Source organism: Pinus tabuliformis, chromosome 8, assembly GCF_031772625.1.
Source record: "Pinus tabuliformis cultivar Carrire ecotype Pingquan chromosome 8, CPIR1, whole genome shotgun sequence".
Classification (NCBI taxonomy): Eukaryota; Viridiplantae; Streptophyta; class Pinopsida; order Pinales; family Pinaceae; genus Pinus; species Pinus tabuliformis.
In genome coordinates, this window is record NC_142294.1 from 848,653,575 (window position 1) to 848,674,080 (window position 20,506).

Below are 20,506 nucleotides of genomic sequence, written 5' to 3' on the forward strand. Positions count from 1 at the left end.
TAACGTCTTAGGTTAACTAAGTTAAAGGAGAAGCGCGAGGTTCTGCGTTCAAATCTCGTAGTCGTCATAACTCCCCCAAAACAAAAGGTAATTAGTGGACAAACAACATTACATCAGAGAGAAAGATACACATCGCTATCTAGAAACCTTTGCAGTCAATTTCCACATTAAACCCATGCAATATTTATTTTTATTGGATTTTTAAAATTTTCTTCTTATTCTTGCGGCTGGACTTCTTGCTCATCTACTGGGGAAACCGGCTAAGGCTGTAAACGCGAGTGGCCACTGACACGTGCCCATGGTGTTAAGGATTGACCTGGCCCAACAACCCCAAATTTCAATTTTTTTTTAAATGGCAGTTCAATAACACAGTTTCCTTCGTTTTCCGTAAGACTAACGGGCAGCCGGACACCTGCCCAGGCCATTGCAAACAACGCACTATCAGCCTGCCCTCGCCTTTCCGGGCAAAACATCTTTATAGCCTGCTGGTTTTCTTTTACCCAAGCGGCACTGTGTATTTTAGGATTTTCGGGATTTATCAGCGATTTTACGTCGGTTTTTCCCAATTTTGGAAATCGAGGGCAGGAGGGGCCGCATATAAGAGGGTTATTGTAGCGTTCTTTGATTTTAATATCCTTTCACAGGGGAAAGGAGAAATAGGGGTAGGAGAAACCGAAGCCGTAGCCGTAGCCGGAAACGAGAACAGCGCGAGAGCGAATTCACCACGGCTTGCTTGACGGATTTTCTGTCGCTCGTCGACTCTGGAAGCTTCAATCTGAACCGGTTGGTTTTTTCTTTGATTGTTTTCTTTGTATTTTCAAGCCCTGAAAAAATAGACCCAGAAACCCTCGGACACACACAAACGGCGGATGATTGAAATCTCCCCCTCAAAATGCCAGAGGATGGACAAAAACTTGTCGGAGATGGCAGAATCCGCCGGGAAACCTTAAAGTATTGGTCTGTATACGCACCGATTTTAAAAAATCTGTTGTTAAGGGCACAGAAATGCACTGGGACTGTCAAAAGCTGCGTGTCTAGTCAAAAACTTTTGAAAGACTTCCGGCAAATTCTTATCGTTGGGCGCCGATTGCAAAAAAACGGCGAAATACTGTTCAGAATCATATCGAAACTACATAGAGTTGTTCTTTTAGCCAGGGTTTTCCTGAAACAATATGGATGGATTAGTAACTAGGTGCCGATTGTTGATATCGAGTTCAAATAGACCTAAATAGGTTTATATTTAGGATATTTTAAGCAGAATCTGCGCGAGAGACCCTAGTATTGTTTGAAGTTTTGTAAAGATTGCTTAGAGTTTGTGCATGTTCCCCTCTGCGTGGTTTTCGATTCCTTAAAATCTCTAAACTTTCTTCATATTTGTCATGAATACCTAGATTGCTTAGATTTTCCTTAGATTGCTGCACTTTATATTTTATTTCCTTTGTTAGTACACGATTTGTTTTATCATGTACTATTGCATTTTTTGTGGGTAGTGTTTGTTTTATCTTCTAGATTTCTGAACTCACTTTTGTATTTGATGCCCCATCTAGTGCTCTGCTTGGGGTTGAGATGGAATAAAATGGGTAGATAATGGGGAGATTTCTGTTCTTCTGATTCTGTGGAGTACTTTTCTTGTTTATTTTGCAGCTCCTTTATGGTTTGGATTGAGGCAGAGTTGTTGTAGTGTGGAGATAGCATCTGGTGGCTGCTCAAGTTGTGCTGCTCATTACTTGGCAGAGTTATAGAAATTGTTCTTTAGATACATGAATTATAGACAATCTCAAAGCTGACTGCTTAATTCCGGGGCAATTGGAGCTTGTGAAAATGTTACACTCTAGGAGTATGTTGCTTCCACCGATCTCCATTGACAGCGATCCTATTGGAAAATCTTTCCGTTTTTTAACTTGCATTGTAGTCCTTTAACGGAGCTGATTGGATTTGGGATCGGATTTGGTAGCAGCTGTTTTTGTGTCTGAAATGAGCGGTTTTTGAATTTGAGTTTTCTAACTGTAACATTCTGATTGGAAAATTAATTAGCGGTTTGTTTCAGCTCTCCTTTGATTTTTGACATTTAAAAAAGCATATTGTGCTATTGCAACCGAGTTAACCGTGGTATTCATTCATTAATCCATGATGATCAATTCTGACTACTGTCCAATCAACTGTTTGCATGATCATATCACTTAAACTGCGGCTAATTAGAAAACAGAATGCAAGCACACATAATGCAAGCACACATATTTGAATTCTTTCAGTGGCAGTTGAGAGATCAGAATCTAGTGTTCAATTTGGAGTAGCTAGTTTTCTTAGCAAATTAAATTCAGTCTGTAATGGGTGATCTGTTTCCCATCCTCTCATTTCTGAGGGTATGAAACTACAGTAGTCCACTTCGCTGGAAAATATTAAAATATTTCAACTTAGGAGACGCAGTACAACATATTCCGTATATGCTCTGTTCTGATATGGAATCATAATGCTGGTTACTTCCATGGTGCAGCAAGAGAATAACATCCCATGTTTTTAACACGTCCTGTCATTTGTGTGCTGATATCTCATCTAATTTAAAATTGCCTTTAAATACGAAAGTGACAGTTGCCACCTTATCTTTAAATGTATCGACACTCAGGTTTTCTGTTATGTGTATTGAAAGATTGCATTATGGCTTATTTTGTATTTTTCATCAATCTTACATAAATCCATAGGGCCTTGGATTTGAAGCCCCAGCTCGTAATTTTGAGGTTAAACATATATAAAGAAGCGTGGTGTTTTGTTGCATATTTATTTATGTGGTAATGTATAGCTTATCATTGGTGGACTGGAAATGATTAACTTCATTTCCGTACATCTCGATGTTGTTATCAATACAACTTTACATTGGAGTACAAAAATAGTGCAAGAAGTTCCATTTCCATCAATATTTATATGTGAAAGATTGATTGATTTCCAATGGTTCAGCATGGAATTGACATTTGACTCTTTTAGGCATGTTTGTCTTGCAGAAGAAGATGAAGCATATCTATCAAAGAGACAAAGAATTGATGATGTAATTGATCAGAAGGGTAGAATGAAAATGGACAGTTTGAATGATGATGATGAGGATGCTCCTCTTATTTTCAGACGGTCCAATCCAACTGTCAAGCCAAAACAACAATCCAATGCTTACCAAAACAACACATCTGTTACATCTCAAAGGCTTGTCTCAAATACTTCTGCTTCAAGAGATGTAGTGCAGGCAAAGTCCCCACCCATTGTGCAGAGACCTGCCATACAATCTAAGAACACTCCAGTCCCACCCATTGTGCAGAGACCTGCCATACAATCTAAGAACACTCCAGTGGCAAGGCCATCAGCTCCTTATCCTTCGAAATCCAGCTCTGGCAACATGAGTTCTGCTCCAAGATTGCCTCAGCCCAAGCACGTTTCTGTTTGTGTGGGTAGAGCTCCCAGTTTGGAGCAGAGATCTGGAAAGAGACCTCCAGATGGTGATGACTCTAGGCCTCTGAAGAATTTGCTTTTTGGAGTAGATGATGGTGATTCTGATGATTCTGAAGATGGCAAGCCTTTAAGTCATAAGGTGTCTATATTGCCAAAAGGAGCTACAGAAAATACATTCTCCAGAGATTCAAAAAAAAGTTGCAATTTGCTGCCTAGTAGCAAATTTATTCAGCCCAAAGTATCTATGCAAACAGAGTCTGCGAAGTCTGAGAATGATTCTGATGATGATGTTCCCTTGCGTAAGAGGTTTCAGGTAAAACCGTTGACAAAACCACCCAGTGAAGGTTCTCCTATGGGTGGTGTTGACTCCGAGGATGAGAAGCCTTTAGCATTAAGACACACACCAAATCCTCCCAATGAAAGATCCCCCATGGATAGTGACGACTCTGAAGATGAGAAACCTTTATCAACAAGAGACAATCTAAAACAAGCCAATAAAGGTTCCCTTATGGATAGTGATGTAAATAATATAGCATTAAAGAACAAACCAAATGGATTGGTTAAGAAAGACATAAATGGAAAAACTCAATCTGTTAAAATTGAAATTAATTCCAAGAAGAGACCTTCAGATCAGGGGGATAACAGTCTAAGCTCTTCAGTCACCAAAAAGGCCAAGCCATCAGGGGTATCACCAGAGCCCAAAGTGAAAGCAGAACCAGAGGTTAAGGCAGAGGCTGATGGATACAGTGATGATGAGGATGATATTCCTATTGCTCAGCGCATGAAGAAAGCTCAAATGCCAAAGCCATCACCTCCTTTAGCAAAGCTACCTTCCTCAATCGAAAAGGTTGTCAAGGAAGAGAGGAAGGAGAATATTAAGATAGATCCCGATGATGATAGCGACGATGAGGATGATATTCCAATTGCACAGCGCTTGAAGAAAACTGAATTGCCAAAGCCATCACCTTCTATAGCAAAGCCATCACCTTCTATAGCAAAACCATCGCCTTCTATAGCAAAGTCAAAGGCTTTCAAGAAGAAGGTGCTGCCAGTTAAGAGCATAACAAGCAGTGCAAAAAAGTTGAAAGGGGGGAAATTGCCTCCTGGATCTGGAGAAGGTCAGAAGTGGACAACTTTGCAGCACAATGGAGTGATTTTCCCTCCGCCTTACAAGCCTCATGGAGTTAAGCTGCTTTACAATGGCAAGCCAGTTGATCTAACTCCTGAAGAAGAGGAGGTGAGATTCTATTGGGCTGTAAGCTCGCAGTCTTTTGTTTCTCTGAGCTTCTCTTTTCTGTATTTTTGAAAATAGAACCTTGGAAAACTGTGATATGTTGATGAGTGTTATTATAAAAAATGACTGGGTGGATGTTCTGTTGTTCTCTGTGTCTGTTTTGGTTTTTTAGGTTGCCACTATGTTTGCTGTCATGAAGGACACTGACTATGCAACAAAGCCGAAATTCTTAGAGAACTTTTGGCATGATTGGAAGAAAATTCTGGGGCCAAAGCATGTTATTCAAAAGTTTGAACTCTGCGATTTTACACCAATTTATGATTGGCATCTCAGGGAAAAAGAGAAGAAGAAACAAATGACTGCAGAGGTAAGTTATTACAGTTAACTTGTTTTGTTAGAAAAATTAGTTAGATGGCAGAGGGGTAATTTTGTATTATCCTAGTGGTTATTTTATAGAAGTTGGTGTTGTCATATTGAGAATGTGCTGACATCCTACTATTTAGCAACTCTGATGCATTCGTATTTCTTCGACATATTTTTCTTTTATGACCTGTCAAAAGCAATGGTATTTGCTTTCATGTCCTTAGTTTTCATTGTTTTGGTTTTCCTGCCCGACTCATTGGTTTATAATATACAACTCTATGTAAGCCATGCATTATTTTAGTCAATGCTTTTTAATAATTCTTGGATTAGTGTGGATAAATTGTGGTGACAAAACCTTAATGTGCAACCACTATTACTGCCTCGTGGAAGTAAAAAAATCAAAATGCGAGTATTATTTTTAACTGATCGTATTTTTCTGCTAGACTAAAAAAAAAAGGTTATAAACTTGCCTATGCAGGCGATGTCAAGGCCTAGCCAAACAACAAGGGTATTGCGTGAACATCCCTCAACTTGACAATGCTTGTAATCAATTAAACAATATAACTTGGAGGTCCATTGCATGAAACCAATAAGCATTTAAAGTTTTACTACCAGTTCTGCTTGTTGATTCTCACAGAGACAATACTTCCTTAACAGTCTATAATGGTAGCTTATCTGGATGAAAGCAGTCCGCCCAATTAACTGTGAGGGTCGGGAGTAGTCTCAATCTCTGGAAGAAGTAGTCTCAATGCCTTAGACTTGCTAGGCTGACATGGATGTGTTTTAAATGTTTGAGCCATTAATATTCTGGTCTGTCGAGATCCTGTGAGCTCTGCTTTTGATATTCAGGGTCTCATTCTTGACACTGGACTCAGATTTGAGATTTCATTAGTCATATTATTAGTTTTTTAGTATTTATTTACATGTTTTCCCATGTGCATTATAATGAACTTTATGGATTTTGTCCCTCATTATTTCCAACTTATCTTCTATGACATCCTTGTTCTCTACTGTGTAGTGTTCTACTGCTTTTAGCCTGCTGTTGACATCTCCGTATGCCTCTTTTTTGCCACTCGAACTGTTTGGTTCTGGCTTCTTTACCTTTTTCTGCATTGAATGCTGACCTCCATGTTTCTCCTCACAATCAATATCGGGACAGATGGAATCAAATTTATCAAGCTGCTCTAATTTAATGTCTGCAGTCAGGAGGATGGCAGTCTAGTTCGCTACATGTTCCAACCTGGGTTTTGGCTTCTTTACCTTCTTCTGCATTGAATGCTGACCTTTGTGCTTCTCCCCACAATCAATATCGGGACAGATGGAATAAAAGTTATCAAGCTGCTCTAATTTGATGTCTGCACTCAGGAGGATGACAATCTGTTTTCTACCTGCTCCAACCTGGGTAATGAATGAGATATGATGCTAAGACGTGGGTGGCAGGATGCTCTATACTTTGAGGGTGGCTCTGATTCTGCCAAATGAAATATGAAAACTTCTGAGGTTGGAAAGAGATAAGGGGTTAATGAGGAGTGGTATTGGTCCACACTGTACCATATCTAAATGAGAGGGTTTAGAATTAGAGCTAACTTGGTCTCCCATCCTTTTATTTCCCTAAGGGCTCTACATATTTCCATCATGTGCAGTTCCATTTTCTTTTTAATTCTTATGTTGGCAAGTGGATTTGCCAGCATGTTGTCTCCTCTTCTCATGTGGCCAAAGGAAACATTTTTTTTTCTTGCCTGTCCCACCCAAGTGATTTTATTTTGGAGCACCCGAAAGTCCTGCCCTGCATTGTTTATTAGTAACAGGTCAATAATTCTGGATTCCTTGATTATAGGAGAGTTTGATATCATCAACAAGGTCCCCGTTTTTGCTTTGATTCTTTGTGGCTTCTGCTAAGAATCTGAAATGTATCTATAGAACTTCATCCTTTATATCTGGGAGCCTCCAACATCCTGCTCGTCCTATGGTTGCACAATCGATTTTTTTTTACCCAGTTATCTTTGGGTGTGGAGTCCAGGTCATCTGAGGGTTTTTCTCAGCCTTTGATGGAGTATTTAACTAAATTGTAATCATTAATTAAGAGTTTGTAAGTTAAGTTATAGGCACTAAAAACTTTAACATACTACCGTTCGATTCCCTTTAGTTTTGTGTTTAGTATATTTAGCTTAAGTTTATTAAGCTATGGTGTTTTGTGCAGGAAAAGAAAGCATTGAGAGAAGAAAAGCTAAAGCAAGAGGAAAAATACATGTGGGCAGTTGTTGATGGAGTGAAAGAGAAGGTGTGCAAATAATTTGAAGCAGCATCAACTAAATTCAGTATACAGTCACAATTGCTTCTTCTGTGTTGTCTTTGTGGCAAATGACAATGTTTCTATCTATTTTTACAGGTTGGCAATTTCAGAGTTGAGCCCCCAGGATTATTTCGTGGCCGTGGAGAGCATCCTAAGGTTTGCTTCTGTCATACCTTTAACATCTGTGAATCTCCAAGTGTGGGAAGTGTTTTTTTGCAAGGCTATAAACTTGCTAGTATTTAATGCTAGTGTGTTCTTTCTTTTCTGTCAGTCTTTTATTCAGTTGTTTGTGATTGCATTTCTTAGTGCTTTCATTTATTTTACTGGTTTTAGATGGGTAAATTGAAGAAGAGAATTTATCCAGAGGACATTACAATTAATATTGGGTCTAAGGCTCCGATCCCGGAGTGTACAATACCTGGCCACAGGTTAGATTAACATCTGCTCTTGTGACTTTAGCATTTTTATGGACTTTCATTCCTTTTCCAAAGCATGCATGTCTTTATTTATCACTTAATCCAATTTTAGATGCATTTTTTTTTTCTGCGGGTTCTTGAGGATGGAAACCTGAATTTATTTTGTTTCCTGAAAGGAATCTGTGTGTAATGACTGTCTGACAGGTGGAAAGAGGTCAGACATGATAACTCAGTCACATGGTTGGCTTTTTGGAATGACCCAATCAATCCAAAAGAATTCAAATATGTATTCTTAGCTGCGAGTAGTTCTTTAAAAGGTCAAAGTGACAAGGAAAAGTACGAGAAAGCAAGAATGCTGAAGGTAATGCTTCGGGGGAGTTCTATAAATTTGGTAGCATCTTTGACAATTATTTACATGACATTTTGACTGTATATGTGACATACGAAAAGGGTGACTTTTTTTATAACATTGGTTCATTTTTTTTCTGTCCTGTTACAGGAGTACATAGATAACATTCGAGAAACATATACAAGACATTTTAAAGCAAAGGATGAAACCAAGAGACAAATTGCCGTGGCAACTTACCTTATTGATAGGCTTGCTCTGAGAGCTGGCAATGAGAAGGTGATTTGTAAAGGCTATCTGTAAAGAAGTTGGAATTTCGATTGGTATAATTTCTTTGTAGTTGTTGTTTGGATGGACAATTAACGATGATGTACATCTCTCTTTTCATGTTATTTCTTTATTGTTTCATATGTTTTGCAGCTTTATATTATGCGCTTGTTTTAACTTTTGCTCGAATAATTGATGTTGACCTCATTATCCAGTTACTAAGCATGATGATTTTGAACCAAATCTGTTTTTAAGAAAAGTCTGGTATCTTTTCTTTGGTTTCCCTTCTGATTTTTTCTTTATTTCCTGTAGCTATAGTGCTTAGCAGGTTATTACTGCAAGCATGCTCAAAAACTGAGTTTGTCTGTATATGATAAAAAATATTGCAGTCGGTAGCTTTATGGTTTGTGGTTTCTTGCACATGTGTTGTAATCATCTCAAGTAATAGACCTTGTCTCATTTTTTGGCCTTTTGTGAATTTTCTTAATACTTGTTGTTTCACATTGATTTTTAGGATGATGATGAGGCTGATACAGTTGGTTGTTGCACATTAAAAGTGGAGAATGTGCAATTACTTGAACCAAAATCTCTGCAGGTTAGATGCTAGTTATTAATCTCCATGGCTTGAATTTCAAAAATTGACTTTTTGGCAACTGGCCAGAATTGTGAAAATCTATTGAATAACATCATTTGAATATTGTTTTTGAAATTTCAAGATTCATGACACCCTTTTTTTACAGTTTGACTTCCTAGGTAAGGATTCAATTCGGTACTTCAACACAGTTGAGGTAGATGAACGAGTCTACCAGGCGATTGGTGATTTCAAAAAGGGTAATGATGGACTCATTTGGAGCATCAAATGTTGTACAGCATCTTGTATTTTGATTGGGTTAACATGATGTTTTTATCTTTGTTATAATTATACTTGTATGCTCCAGGTAAAAGTGGCGGGGATGACTTGTTTGATAAGCTTGACACAAGCAAGCTAAATGCTCATCTTAAGGAAATTATGCCTGGCCTTACAGCAAAAGTCTTCCGTACATATAATGCATCTATCACATTGGATAGATTGGTATGTGAACATTTGCAGTTAATCATATGTTAATTTACTAGCCAAAAAAGGACTCTAGTGAGTGCATGCTACTAGTTTAAATGTATATTAAACTCTCCCAATATGGTATATTAAACATCTCCAATATATGCGTTTCAGAAAATGTAGTTTATTTTTTCTTTATGTAAAACATCTGTTGTGATGTAAGGTCTAAATTATTTGCAAATTATCTGGATATTGGGCATTCTAAAAATAATTGTAAAACAATGGAATGGCATGTTTATTAAGCTAATAATCTGTGCATAAATGCCATTGGTTTGTCTTTCTCGGTCGGACATCTTGTTATGTTGATTATATTGCTTATTATATGATGGCGGGGAGAAATTTCATTTACTATGTTCACAGTCATAATTTTTTCTATGTCCCCTGCATGTCTTTCTGTTGATCTCAAAAACAGCTTCAGGATACAACTGGTTGCATTGCACCAGAGAAGATTGCTGATTATCAACGTGCAAACAAGGAGGTAAGAACCATTATGTTCTGGAGGTTATTCTCATTGTTCTCATGACATGTTCTTTGGCCTTAATGTAATGCTTAATTAGTTGGCAACCTTAAAATGCAATGTCACACAGTGCTTATGGCAAGTTGTTGACATCATTAGGTAGCAATTCTGTGTAACCATCAGCGATCTGTCTCAAAGTCACATGGTGCTCAAATGGAAAGACTTGAAGGGAAAATGGCAGAGTTACAGGTATTTCTTGATCTTTTTTGTCTGAAAATCAACAGCCATCCAGAGGGGCATGTGGTTTTATCCTACATCAGAACTCTTTATATGCTACTACCTGTGTAACAACTAGCAATCAGTCAAGTGTACAGAACACTGACACTTTGACACAAATTGAGCTTCAACTAGTGTTTATGTTTTCTTTATCTTGATGCCTAGGCCCCAAAGCCTTGGTTTTGAATCTTGATGACCTGAACTAGCTCAAGTATGTTGTGGTGAGGGTTTAAAGATTGAGCTAGGATTTATTCTTCTGTTATTCTCAATTATAACATTTTGGTTTTATTGTTTGCAGAGCCTGATCAAGGAGCTGCAAATTGATCTGAATAGAGCAAGAAAAGGGAAGCCGCCACTCAATGATGCAGAAGGGAAGCCCAAAAAAAATCTGAGTCCAGAAGTGTATGGTTTCTTATATGGAATTTATTTTTATGGTTCTTGTTTTTGTTTTAAGTGTATATTGTAATTTCTAGTATGACAAGTTATAACTTTGTTGTATTGCAGGTTGGAAAAGAAAATTGCACAGGCCAAGGTGAAGATGGATAAAATGAGTCTAAACATGAGAATAAAAGATGATCTCAAGACTGTGGCATTGGGAACTTCTAAGATCAATTACTTGGACCCAAGAATTTCAGTTGCTTGGTGCAAACGCCATGAAGTTCCAATTGAAAAGGTAACATTTCTGTTTTGTAGTTTTTAGTATGATCTATTTGTTTTGGAACTTCGAGTTGGCTCATATTGAATTCATTTTTATTTTTATTTTTCTCCAGATATTCAACAAGTCGCTTCTGGCCAAATTTGCTTGGGCAATGGATGTTGAGCCAGATTACAGATTTTAATGTTGCTTTGAGTTCACAGCTTTTATCATGTACCCAATGGTGCACTCTGTATTATCGTTTAATGAAGAATGGGGTGTTACGATAAACACAATATGCCCACGTGCTTTAGTCTCTGTTTTGCTAAGGATGGTGTAAAACAATTTTCTTGAGGCTCATAGCCGTATTTAGTGGCTGGAGTCCATGCAAACTGTTGAACTCAACAGCCCATCCTTGCATTGAATCTATGTAATTCTTTCCCTCCAAGAGGGAAGTACATGATCTATATATATTTAGTGCCTCAGATGCCAACTGCTCTTTATTACACGCACATGTGCCTTGTGTGCCTTCTCGAGTAAGTGGGCAAGAATTTTTTATATAATTGTATGAGAGCTGGCCTGCAGGTGGGTATTATTGTCAATCTTCTTCTCAACCAGAGATGATCGTCAACTTTATGTTGCCATTCTTCATATGAATTCTTTTAAAGGAATCTTTTTGGGGTTTTCAACTATTTGTGTTTCACCAGATGAACAAAAATCATTCTCTCCAATCATGGCTTCTTTCTTTTAGCCTTTTGGGCCAAAGTAGTTTGTTTATTGTATTTTTCTCGCAGGTCTTCTGCTATTTTATTTCACGTATATGTACTTGTTGGTGCATTTCATGCTTTGGATCATTTCTTCTGTACTATCGAAGATCAATCCCCTAATTTGCCCTCGGATTGATAGAGAAGCCTTGTGGCAAAATGTAGTTTGTCTCTTCGTAAACTGTTGTCCTGGTCTTACTGCCAATTCATTTCAGGTATTTACTTGTTGATGCGTTTCCATGTTTTACGATCCTCCTATATTATTGAAGATCAATACCGTAATTGTCTCACGTTGGTGAGTGATTTGCAGCATTGCTGATTGTGTTTTTAACAATAATTTTTTTGATTCAATGCTTCTGTTTTTCAACACAATTAATGCTTATTACAGATATTTATTTATAAGCCATGGATTTACTTAATACCCTTCCGAGATTTGAACACACTTATTGATGAAGTTGAACTGGCTTTATAGTGGCATGGGTCTCTCAAGTGATAAATTGCACAATTTGAGAAATAAGTCAGCAAACAATTAGGGCAAAACAAAGTAGTATTGCAAATTAGTGCACTGATTTTTATAAGACTCTGGAAATGTGAAAATCCTTGGTTTAGCATAAGAAGTCAACTTTAGCGCGACATTAATTCTTTAAGTATGACCTGGAAATCCTTAGTTGAGCATAAAACATCTTCCTTCTCCTAGTCTCTCTCATTTGGGGAGATTGGTTTTTTTCTTGACACTCTTCTACCAAGTCTCTTTCATTGACACCTTTTTTATATCAGAGTTTATATTCTTGACACTTATTCATACGACGTGTCTATTTTCTGAAGACTAGTTCTTACCACGTGTCGCTCTGTCCTCGTATTGCCCAATCCCAAGTACACTTGGCAAACGGGTTTCGACCTCCTTACCATTTCATCTACCCCTCTGTTTCCGAAGACAATTGTCGTAGGTGATAAGTTCCACCTCAATGTCCCAGGAAACAATTCTCGCAGGCGACAAACTCCCTTTCAACATAAATTTCACTCCAGATGGCAAATGATTTGGATTCCAACCTTATTCTCTTTTGGAAAGACATAATTTATTTTCATGCAGGGTGTATATATATAAATTTCATCCACATGGCAAATGATTTGGATTCCAACCTTATTCTCTTTTGGAAAGACAATATATTTTCATGCGGGCCCTATATATATGCCCGGTTATATATATATTTTTGAGGGCCCTATATATATGCCCGGTTATATATATATTTTTGAGGAAATATCAAATATCCAGGCAGATCCAGGCAGAGGCAGATCCAGGCAGATCCACGCGAGGCAGATCCAAGGCAGATCCATGCATATATTTTTGAAGAAATATCTAGGCATATCCAGGCAGATCCACGCGAAGGGATCACTATTTGTTGATTTCGCGAAGAGATCACTACTCACCCGCGATCACTATTTGTTGATTTCGCGAAGAGATCACTACTCACTACTCGTTAACTTTGGCTTTATTAGTAGAGTCCAACTCTACTCATCACTACTCACTACTCGTTAACTTTGGCTTTATTAGTAGAGTCCAACTCTACTCCTGAGACATTAAGGAGAATTCACTCCATGAACTCCCCATTAAGGAGAATTCACTCCATGAACTCCCCATAACAAAGTGTTTTGGCTTTATTAGACATCAACCAGAATTAGGTGAATTGACTCTATGAACTACCCAGAGCAAAGTGTTTTTTTATTAACCGTGTATATATATATAGTGTTTTTTTATTAACCGTGTATATATATATATAGAATTTATTTTTTGGATTATTCTTAACAGCTTGATAGGAACAAAATATTTTATTTATAACGTATTATTCAAAATGTTATATATTCTACTAAATAGTTGGACTATAGCAAACTTCGCAATTCATGATATATTCCAATGACGAGGGAAACATTAACAATTTTGTGAAGTTGCCAAATGTCTCGGATTCTGTTGACCGAGTATCGACGTTAATGCTGTCTAAAGTATATTTAGACGAGTGCCCAATAACAAACGTGGCGCCCTGAATCACTTTGGTTCTCACATGTCTTTGCCCCGATTATTTAATATAGTTTAATTACAACTTAGAAGTTCTAATAATTATGAAAATATTATAAAAATATTATTGCCTTTTATTAAAATGCCCGCTGATTAAAATTTCGAACCATTATTTTTATACCATTATTTTTATAATTATTAAAAGTAGAAGTTCCAGGCACACCATTTCTATTGTCACAGCTGTTTCTGGTTAATTAAATTAGTGAGTTGTAATCGCCATTTATAACTTAATTAAAATTAACCCTAACTACTATGAAAATATCGGTGTTTTAATTTGAGGTTGGTGTTACAAGTTCCAACCGTTGTGTTATATATATTTTTAAATTTTATGAAAATAGAGGGTAATTGTGTTATATATATTTTTAAATTTTATGAAAATAGAGGGTAATTTTGTTTGAGGGTGCAAAGTTACAAAGTAGACGTTCCTAAGTAATTAGGACTTTCATACAAGAATTCTCGGTTGTAAAATTAGGCCCATGCAAGAATTCTCGGTTGTAAAATTAGGCCCATGCAAGAATTCTCATTTGTAATGGGAGATTACATTCAGATACGAAAAAAAGACTTTTGTTTCGAAAGATTTTTTTTAGGAAGTTCCTTGTAGTTTCCATATTTTGTTTGTAAGTTTGAATTCTTACACTAATCGAGAAGTATTTACACTAACCTTTTGCAATAGACATTTTGATTAGCCTTGGTTTGCTAGAGAAATATCTCCACTAACCTTTTGCAATAGACATCTTAATTAGCCTTGGTTTGCTAGTTTGAAACTAGGTCAGAGGAAGTAATGGAGGCTTAGAGATGAGTTTTCCAAAAGTAGTAATTGAGACCCAGGGATGAGTTTTCCAAAATAAGTATGTTGTGTCGGACTTAGCTTAAAAGTGTTAAAATTGGCAACTAGGGCCAAATTTCATGTGGGTCACCTTATTTATGGATGTTGATATTTTTCCTAGATTTTTCTTGTCGAGAGGTGTAAGATTGATTTAAAGATAATCAGATTTCGATAAGTATTTATGGAGATTATATTTTATTTTGATTATGGACAAATTGTCAAAGTTGCCCAACAACTTATGTAGGTTCAAAAGCCCAATAGTCATGTCCATTCAACCCCAACGTTTTGCATATAAATACAAAAAGTATTCTCCTCATTTGCACACTTCACTTTTCATCACGCATTTCTCTCTCTCCTCCGCTGAAAAAGAGCCTCCTCTCTCTTGCGCAAAAAAAGAGTCTCCTCTCTCCTGCGCAGAAAGGCTTTCTCTCACACGTGTGGAAAAGAGGACGTAGATTTTAGGGTTGAAGCTGCAGAAAGGAACTTTGACCAGTGTTGACTAGCCTGGGCTCCTCTTTGACTGCGAGTTTGGTGTGGCTGATTCTCCTTGGAAGGCTGCAATTTTTGGCATCGGAATCAAGGTGATCTGACCTCCGGTTTGACAGATATTGACTGCCCTAGTTTAGGGCTGATCCAGGGTTTGTTGCTGCTGATATAAATCAGATTTATGTATTTCTTTCTGCTGAATTATTGAAGATAAAAGAAATTTGATCAAAGGGTTTTCCCATATTGGGGTTTGTCCCTGGCTCGCTGCTACATCTTGTGTCTCTTGTCTTGGCTTGTTTTCTGTTGATCGTTTAAATGTTCTATCTACACTTTACTTAATGTACATGCGATTGCTAATTTGTGGATATAATAAGAAAAATAAGTAAATTGGTCTAAGCATAGAACATACCATAATTTAACATGGTATCAAAGCTGAGGTGAAGACAAAGCCCAAGCAAGAGTAATCACTGAAGAAAAGGTTGGCAAGGCTATCTATAAGGAACTATGGGGTCCTCAACACACTTCCCTGCTGAAGACAAACTCCGTGAGAAGTCTGACTACCACGGATGGAAGATGTCTCTCGATCTAACATTAGAAGAACAAGAAGTGCTGGACCATGTAAGAGGTGGAGTTGTTTGAGCCTCCATCAAATGCATCCGCTGCTGTCAGGGACAAATGGACCAAGGGTGAAGTCAAAGCAAAGAAGATTATCCGGGACTCTATCGACAAATGCTTGGTGGCCTATGTTTCTGAGCTAAACACCTCAAAGGAAATCTACGATACACTGGTGAGTTTATTTAAAGTTAATGATGCAAATCAAGTGCTATTTCTTAGAAATACGCTGAAGGAAATTAAGATAGGCAAAGATAAAAATATGCAAGCGTATTTTTTAAGGATCACCGAGATCAAGAACGATCTCCTATCTATTGGTGAAGTAATTCTTGACAGGGAAATGACACTCACAACTCTTGGAGAACTACCATCTAAATGGTATATATTTAGGACTACTCTCCTCAACAATAATGTAATTCCTGGATTTGAGGAATTAATGGCAAGATGCATTCAAGAAGAAGCAAGGATGGAAGAATAGGAAATGCCCACACTGAAAGGTCATCTCGCTGTGTTTTCTTCTTATGCTAAAAGAAGAAACGATTTCGGGTCTAAATCCAAAGGAAAGGTTGGACCAAAAGGTGGAAGAAAAAGACGATGTTACCATTGCAATAAACCAGGTCATTATGCAAGGGAGTGTCCTGATAAAAGGAACTCACACCGGGATGATGATCAAAATCTCTCTCAAGGCAATAAAAAAAATGGCAGGTCAAATGGCCGAGGTAAAAGGAGCGCTAGAAATCAAGGAAGAGGACAACCATTCAAGAAGGCAAGAAACTCCAGGTATGAATCTAACACTGTTGACAATAAGCAAGATGAATATTATCTACCAGCTGCTCTATCTACCACTGCTCCCCCGGACTCGCTGAGAAATTGGCTTATTGATAGTGGTGCGTCAAGGCACTTCACTGGTTACAAAGAAGCTTTCTATAATCTGGTAGAGATGGAAACCAACCTGGAGATTGTTCTTGGAGGCAATTCAAAATATCCCGTGAAAGGCGTAGGAAATGTCACTCTTCAATTGAATCAGTGTAATACCATCCACTTACAAGATGTATTATATGTACTTGATCTCAAAAAGAACCTGGTGTCCATTTTGGCAATGGAAGACAAAGGCTACAAGGTGGCTTTTAGCGATGGCAAGGTGCGTGTATGGAAAAAAGAACTTTAAAGACGCTTTTACTCTTGGGTTTCGAGTTGATTCATTATATCAGGTCGGAGGAAGTCCATTGGGTGTCATGTCTTGTGACACATCTCTTCAGTGCAAATTATGGCATTGGAGGTTTGCTCACTTTCATTATAAAGCTCTATCTGATGTAAGAAAAATGGTGACCGGGATGCCCGAGTTCAGATTAGAGCAAGGAGGTGTATGTTCAGGATGTGTCGAAGGAAAGCTCAAAAGGGGACCATTCCCCTAAGTCAAAGCAAGACCTCCGATATATTGCAGTTGGTTCACTCAGACATATGCGGTATGATGCTTGTGAACTCCTTGGGAGGATATTTATATTAACTCACCTTTACAGAGGATTATTCTTGCGAGACTTGGATACATTTCTTGAAAAAGAAGGATGAAATGTTTTCCTGGTTTCGACACTTCAAAGCCTTGATCGAGAATCAAACTGAAAAGAAGATCAAAATCCTAAGGATTGATAATGGCACTGAATATGAATCCAATGAATTTCATGACTTTTGCAAAGAGGCTGGCATTAAGAGGGAGACTACTACACCATATACTCCTAAGCAGAATGGTGTGGCAGAGGAAGAACCATATGATTGTGGACGCTGTCCGTGCTATGCTCCATGATCGAAGACTTCCAAAGTTCCTATAGGCCGAAGCTACAAACACCGATGCATATGTACAAAACCGATGCCCTCATCAAGCATTGGGTTCCAAAACTGCTAAAGAAATGTTCACCGGTAAGAAACTTGACGTATCTCATTTTAGAATTTTTGGAAGCCTTGTATATTTTCATGTGCTGAAAGAGAAAATGAATAAATTGGGTGCATCCGGAAAGAAATGAATCTTTGTGGGTTATAGTGAAAATACTAAGGGATACAGAGTTTATGTTGCTGGTCAAAGGGAAGTCGAGATTAGTAGAATATGAATCTATTATGAAGAATGATGTATGGGATGTGGTCCCCAGACCCCAGGACAAGACAATTGTCACTTCAAAATGGCTTTACAAGATAAAGCATGCAGCTGATAGAAGTATGGAAAAGTATAAGGCTCGTTTTGTCGCTCTGGCTTCTCCCAGAAGGAAGGTATAGACTATGACGAGATATTTGCACCTGTTGCCCGATATACAACCATTTGCTCGATCATAGCCTTTGCTGCTTCGCAAGGATGGGACCTACATCAGATGGATGTCAAGACTGCATTTTTACATGGTTCGATCAAAGAGGAGGTCTATGTGGAGCAACCCGAAGGATTTGAGATTTATGATCGAGGATCTCATGTGTGTAGGTTGAAAAAATCCTTCTATGGGCTAAAGCAAGCACCCTGAGCATGGTATGAGAGGATCGACAATGACTTGATGAAGTTGGGATTCACTAGGAGTGAAGCCGACCCTAACCTTTACTTCAAGGTTATAGATGACAAGCCTCTCATACTGGTGCTTTATGTTGAAAAGCTCTTTCTAACAGGTGCAGACCCTCTCATTCACAAATGTAAGAGGGAGCTGGCTTCTGAATTTGATATGAAAGCTTTAGGACTCATGCACTATTTCCTAGGACTCGAAGTCTGGCAGAAACCAGGGGATATTTTCCTGTTTCAAGGGAAGTATGTGGCGAAGACATTGGAAAGATTCCGCATGGTGGACTGCAACCCTGTAACTACCCCGATGGAGCTTAACTTTAAGAAGTTAAGCGGTAGTGCTGCTGGACCTATTTTACGAAATGCTACCAAGTATCGACAACTCGTCAGAGCATTAATGTTCTTGGTGAATTCTCATCCGAATATATGCTTGGCAGTGAACACTTTGAGCCAACATATGGTTGAGCCTCGTCACTCACATTGGATTGGTGCCAAGAATTTGCTGAGATATCTTCGTGGCACAATCACTCATGGATTAAGATACACTGTCGGAAATGTGAGACTACTTGGGTATACTGATGCTGATTGGGTAGGCAATGTGGAGGACCGAAAGAGCACCTCCGTGTGTTGTTTCTCTTTGGGATCTGCCTCAATACCCTGGATGAGCAAGAAACAGAAGTTGGTGGTTTTGAGCACCGCCGAGGTAGAATACATTGCTGCTAGCATGGCCTCCTGTGAGGCAGTCTGGTTGCGAAAGCTCTTCAATGAGTTGTATGCATTTACGTTGGATACCACTGTGATTCTATGTGGCAACAAGAGCAGGATCCGTTTATCAGAAAATCCCGTATTTCATGATCACTCCAAGCATATCGATATCAGGTACAACTATATTCGAGATATGATGCAGCGAGGAGCAATAAGGCTCCAACATATCGGTACGGATGAACAGGTCGTCGACATTCTAACAAAGCCCCTAGGAAAGGTCAAATTCTTGACTTTCCGAGAATGACTTGGTGTTGTTTAGAGACCCTCTGATGAGGGTCAAGTATGATGTACTGAGCTTTGGGAGCTCCAGGGGGGTGCAGGGTACTTCTTGGAGCGACATATGACCACAGGGTGACTCACCATCCCCTGTTGGTGCACTTTGTACAGCGTAAGAGGTTCAACCTTCCCCTGTGACACCCCGTGGCGACTATGGGCCAGGATGATTAGTTCCCCTGTGGGCCAGGATGATTCGTTCTCCGTGGCGACTATGGAACATGATGATTAGCTCTCCTGTGGGCCAGGATGATTTGTTCTCCATGGCGATTGTGGAACATGATGATTCGTTCTCCTGTAGGCCAGGATGATTAGTTCTCCATGGCATCCACTAGACATGATGATTCGTTCACTTGTGGATAGGATGATTAGTTCTCTTGTCGAGGTATCCTACCTATGCAGTCTAGGACTCATGGGAAGTACCTCTCATCTGATCAATGAGCAGGGAAATGAGGATAGGGACCATAGTAGTTCTATCGATGGACGTGTTATCACAAAATCAAGCACTGAAGGGCTGCTGATCAGGTAGACTCTGTGTAACTGTTTCAGACCAATCTTTTGACTAAGGATTAGCCTCCCTAGCCTGAGAGGGCTCTCTCAAAAGGTTATTGATTTTGAATATTGATAAGATGGCTAATTCTTGTAAGGTAAATTTAACAAACACGCTGGCTGGACAGACATTACAAAGACTTCCATTGGGCTTATGGAGTTAATCATCCTTCAGTAAACTATAACACTACTCATTCATAGAAGTCAGGGCATGTAATGTTTAAATACTCAAAACACATCTCATAGAAACCTCAGCTTACAAATACACACAGGAAATCAGAGCAGCAAAGTGAATTCTGAGTGATTGTGTATCTATACAACTGTAAAAACATAAGGATAAAACAAAACCACATATCTTGAGCATTTGAAACAGTGTATGAATCCTGAGAAGAAAAGCAGCGACTTGTATTACTGAAAATGAGTTTGTACACAAGCCAAAATAACACTCTGTTTTTTCAAAAATATCCAACCCTCATTACATAAAAGTTTCATCTATATATAGAAACATAACTTTAACTACTTTTATCTTCCTCCTCCAGCATGAGGGGAGCTCGATGACTGCCACTAATTACCCCTATCCATTATTGAATTAACTCATTAAATACAATAAGTGCTAAACTGGAATTTTAAAGAGTCCTAATTTAACTATAACTCTAATTCTATCCTCCTCGTAGAATGATTCTTTCTTGATCTTTGACACCTGTCTCCTTTTATTTTGGCCGAGATAGCTGAGAAAAGGATTCAATGTCCCATACTAGCTTTGGATGCTGAATGCTTTGATGGTTCAGAGATGTTAGGAGAAAACCCCTGTTTTTC

General features: G+C 38.4%; 1 protein-coding gene across 3 annotated transcripts; it reads left to right on the plus strand.

Moving 5' to 3' along the window:
• The first annotated feature begins 400 nt into the window (after positions 1-400).
• LOC149238232 (DNA topoisomerase 1 alpha-like) lies at positions 401-11,272 on the plus strand. Of its 3 annotated transcripts, XM_089372961.1 has the most exons (17): positions 401-783; positions 1,645-1,837; positions 2,997-4,669; positions 4,839-5,033; positions 7,230-7,310; positions 7,419-7,478; positions 7,656-7,750; positions 7,943-8,099; positions 8,238-8,363; positions 8,866-8,946; positions 9,092-9,182; positions 9,290-9,423; positions 9,860-9,925; positions 10,064-10,153; positions 10,479-10,582; positions 10,685-10,853; positions 10,951-11,272. In XM_089372961.1, the coding sequence occupies exons 2-17, from the start codon at positions 1,822-1,824 to the stop codon at positions 11,017-11,019; spliced, it is 3,207 nt and encodes a 1,068-aa protein (XP_089229087.1). In that variant the 5' UTR covers positions 401-783; positions 1,645-1,821; the 3' UTR covers positions 11,020-11,272. The 3 variants fall into 3 exon arrangements, with proteins under 3 accessions (XP_089229087.1, XP_089229089.1, XP_089229088.1); XM_089372963.1 differs by lacking the exon at positions 1,645-1,837 and having other exon boundaries at positions 402-783; positions 2,980-4,669; XM_089372962.1 differs by lacking the exon at positions 1,645-1,837 and having other exon boundaries at positions 402-783.
• The last annotated feature ends 9,234 nt before the right edge of the window (positions 11,273-20,506 follow it).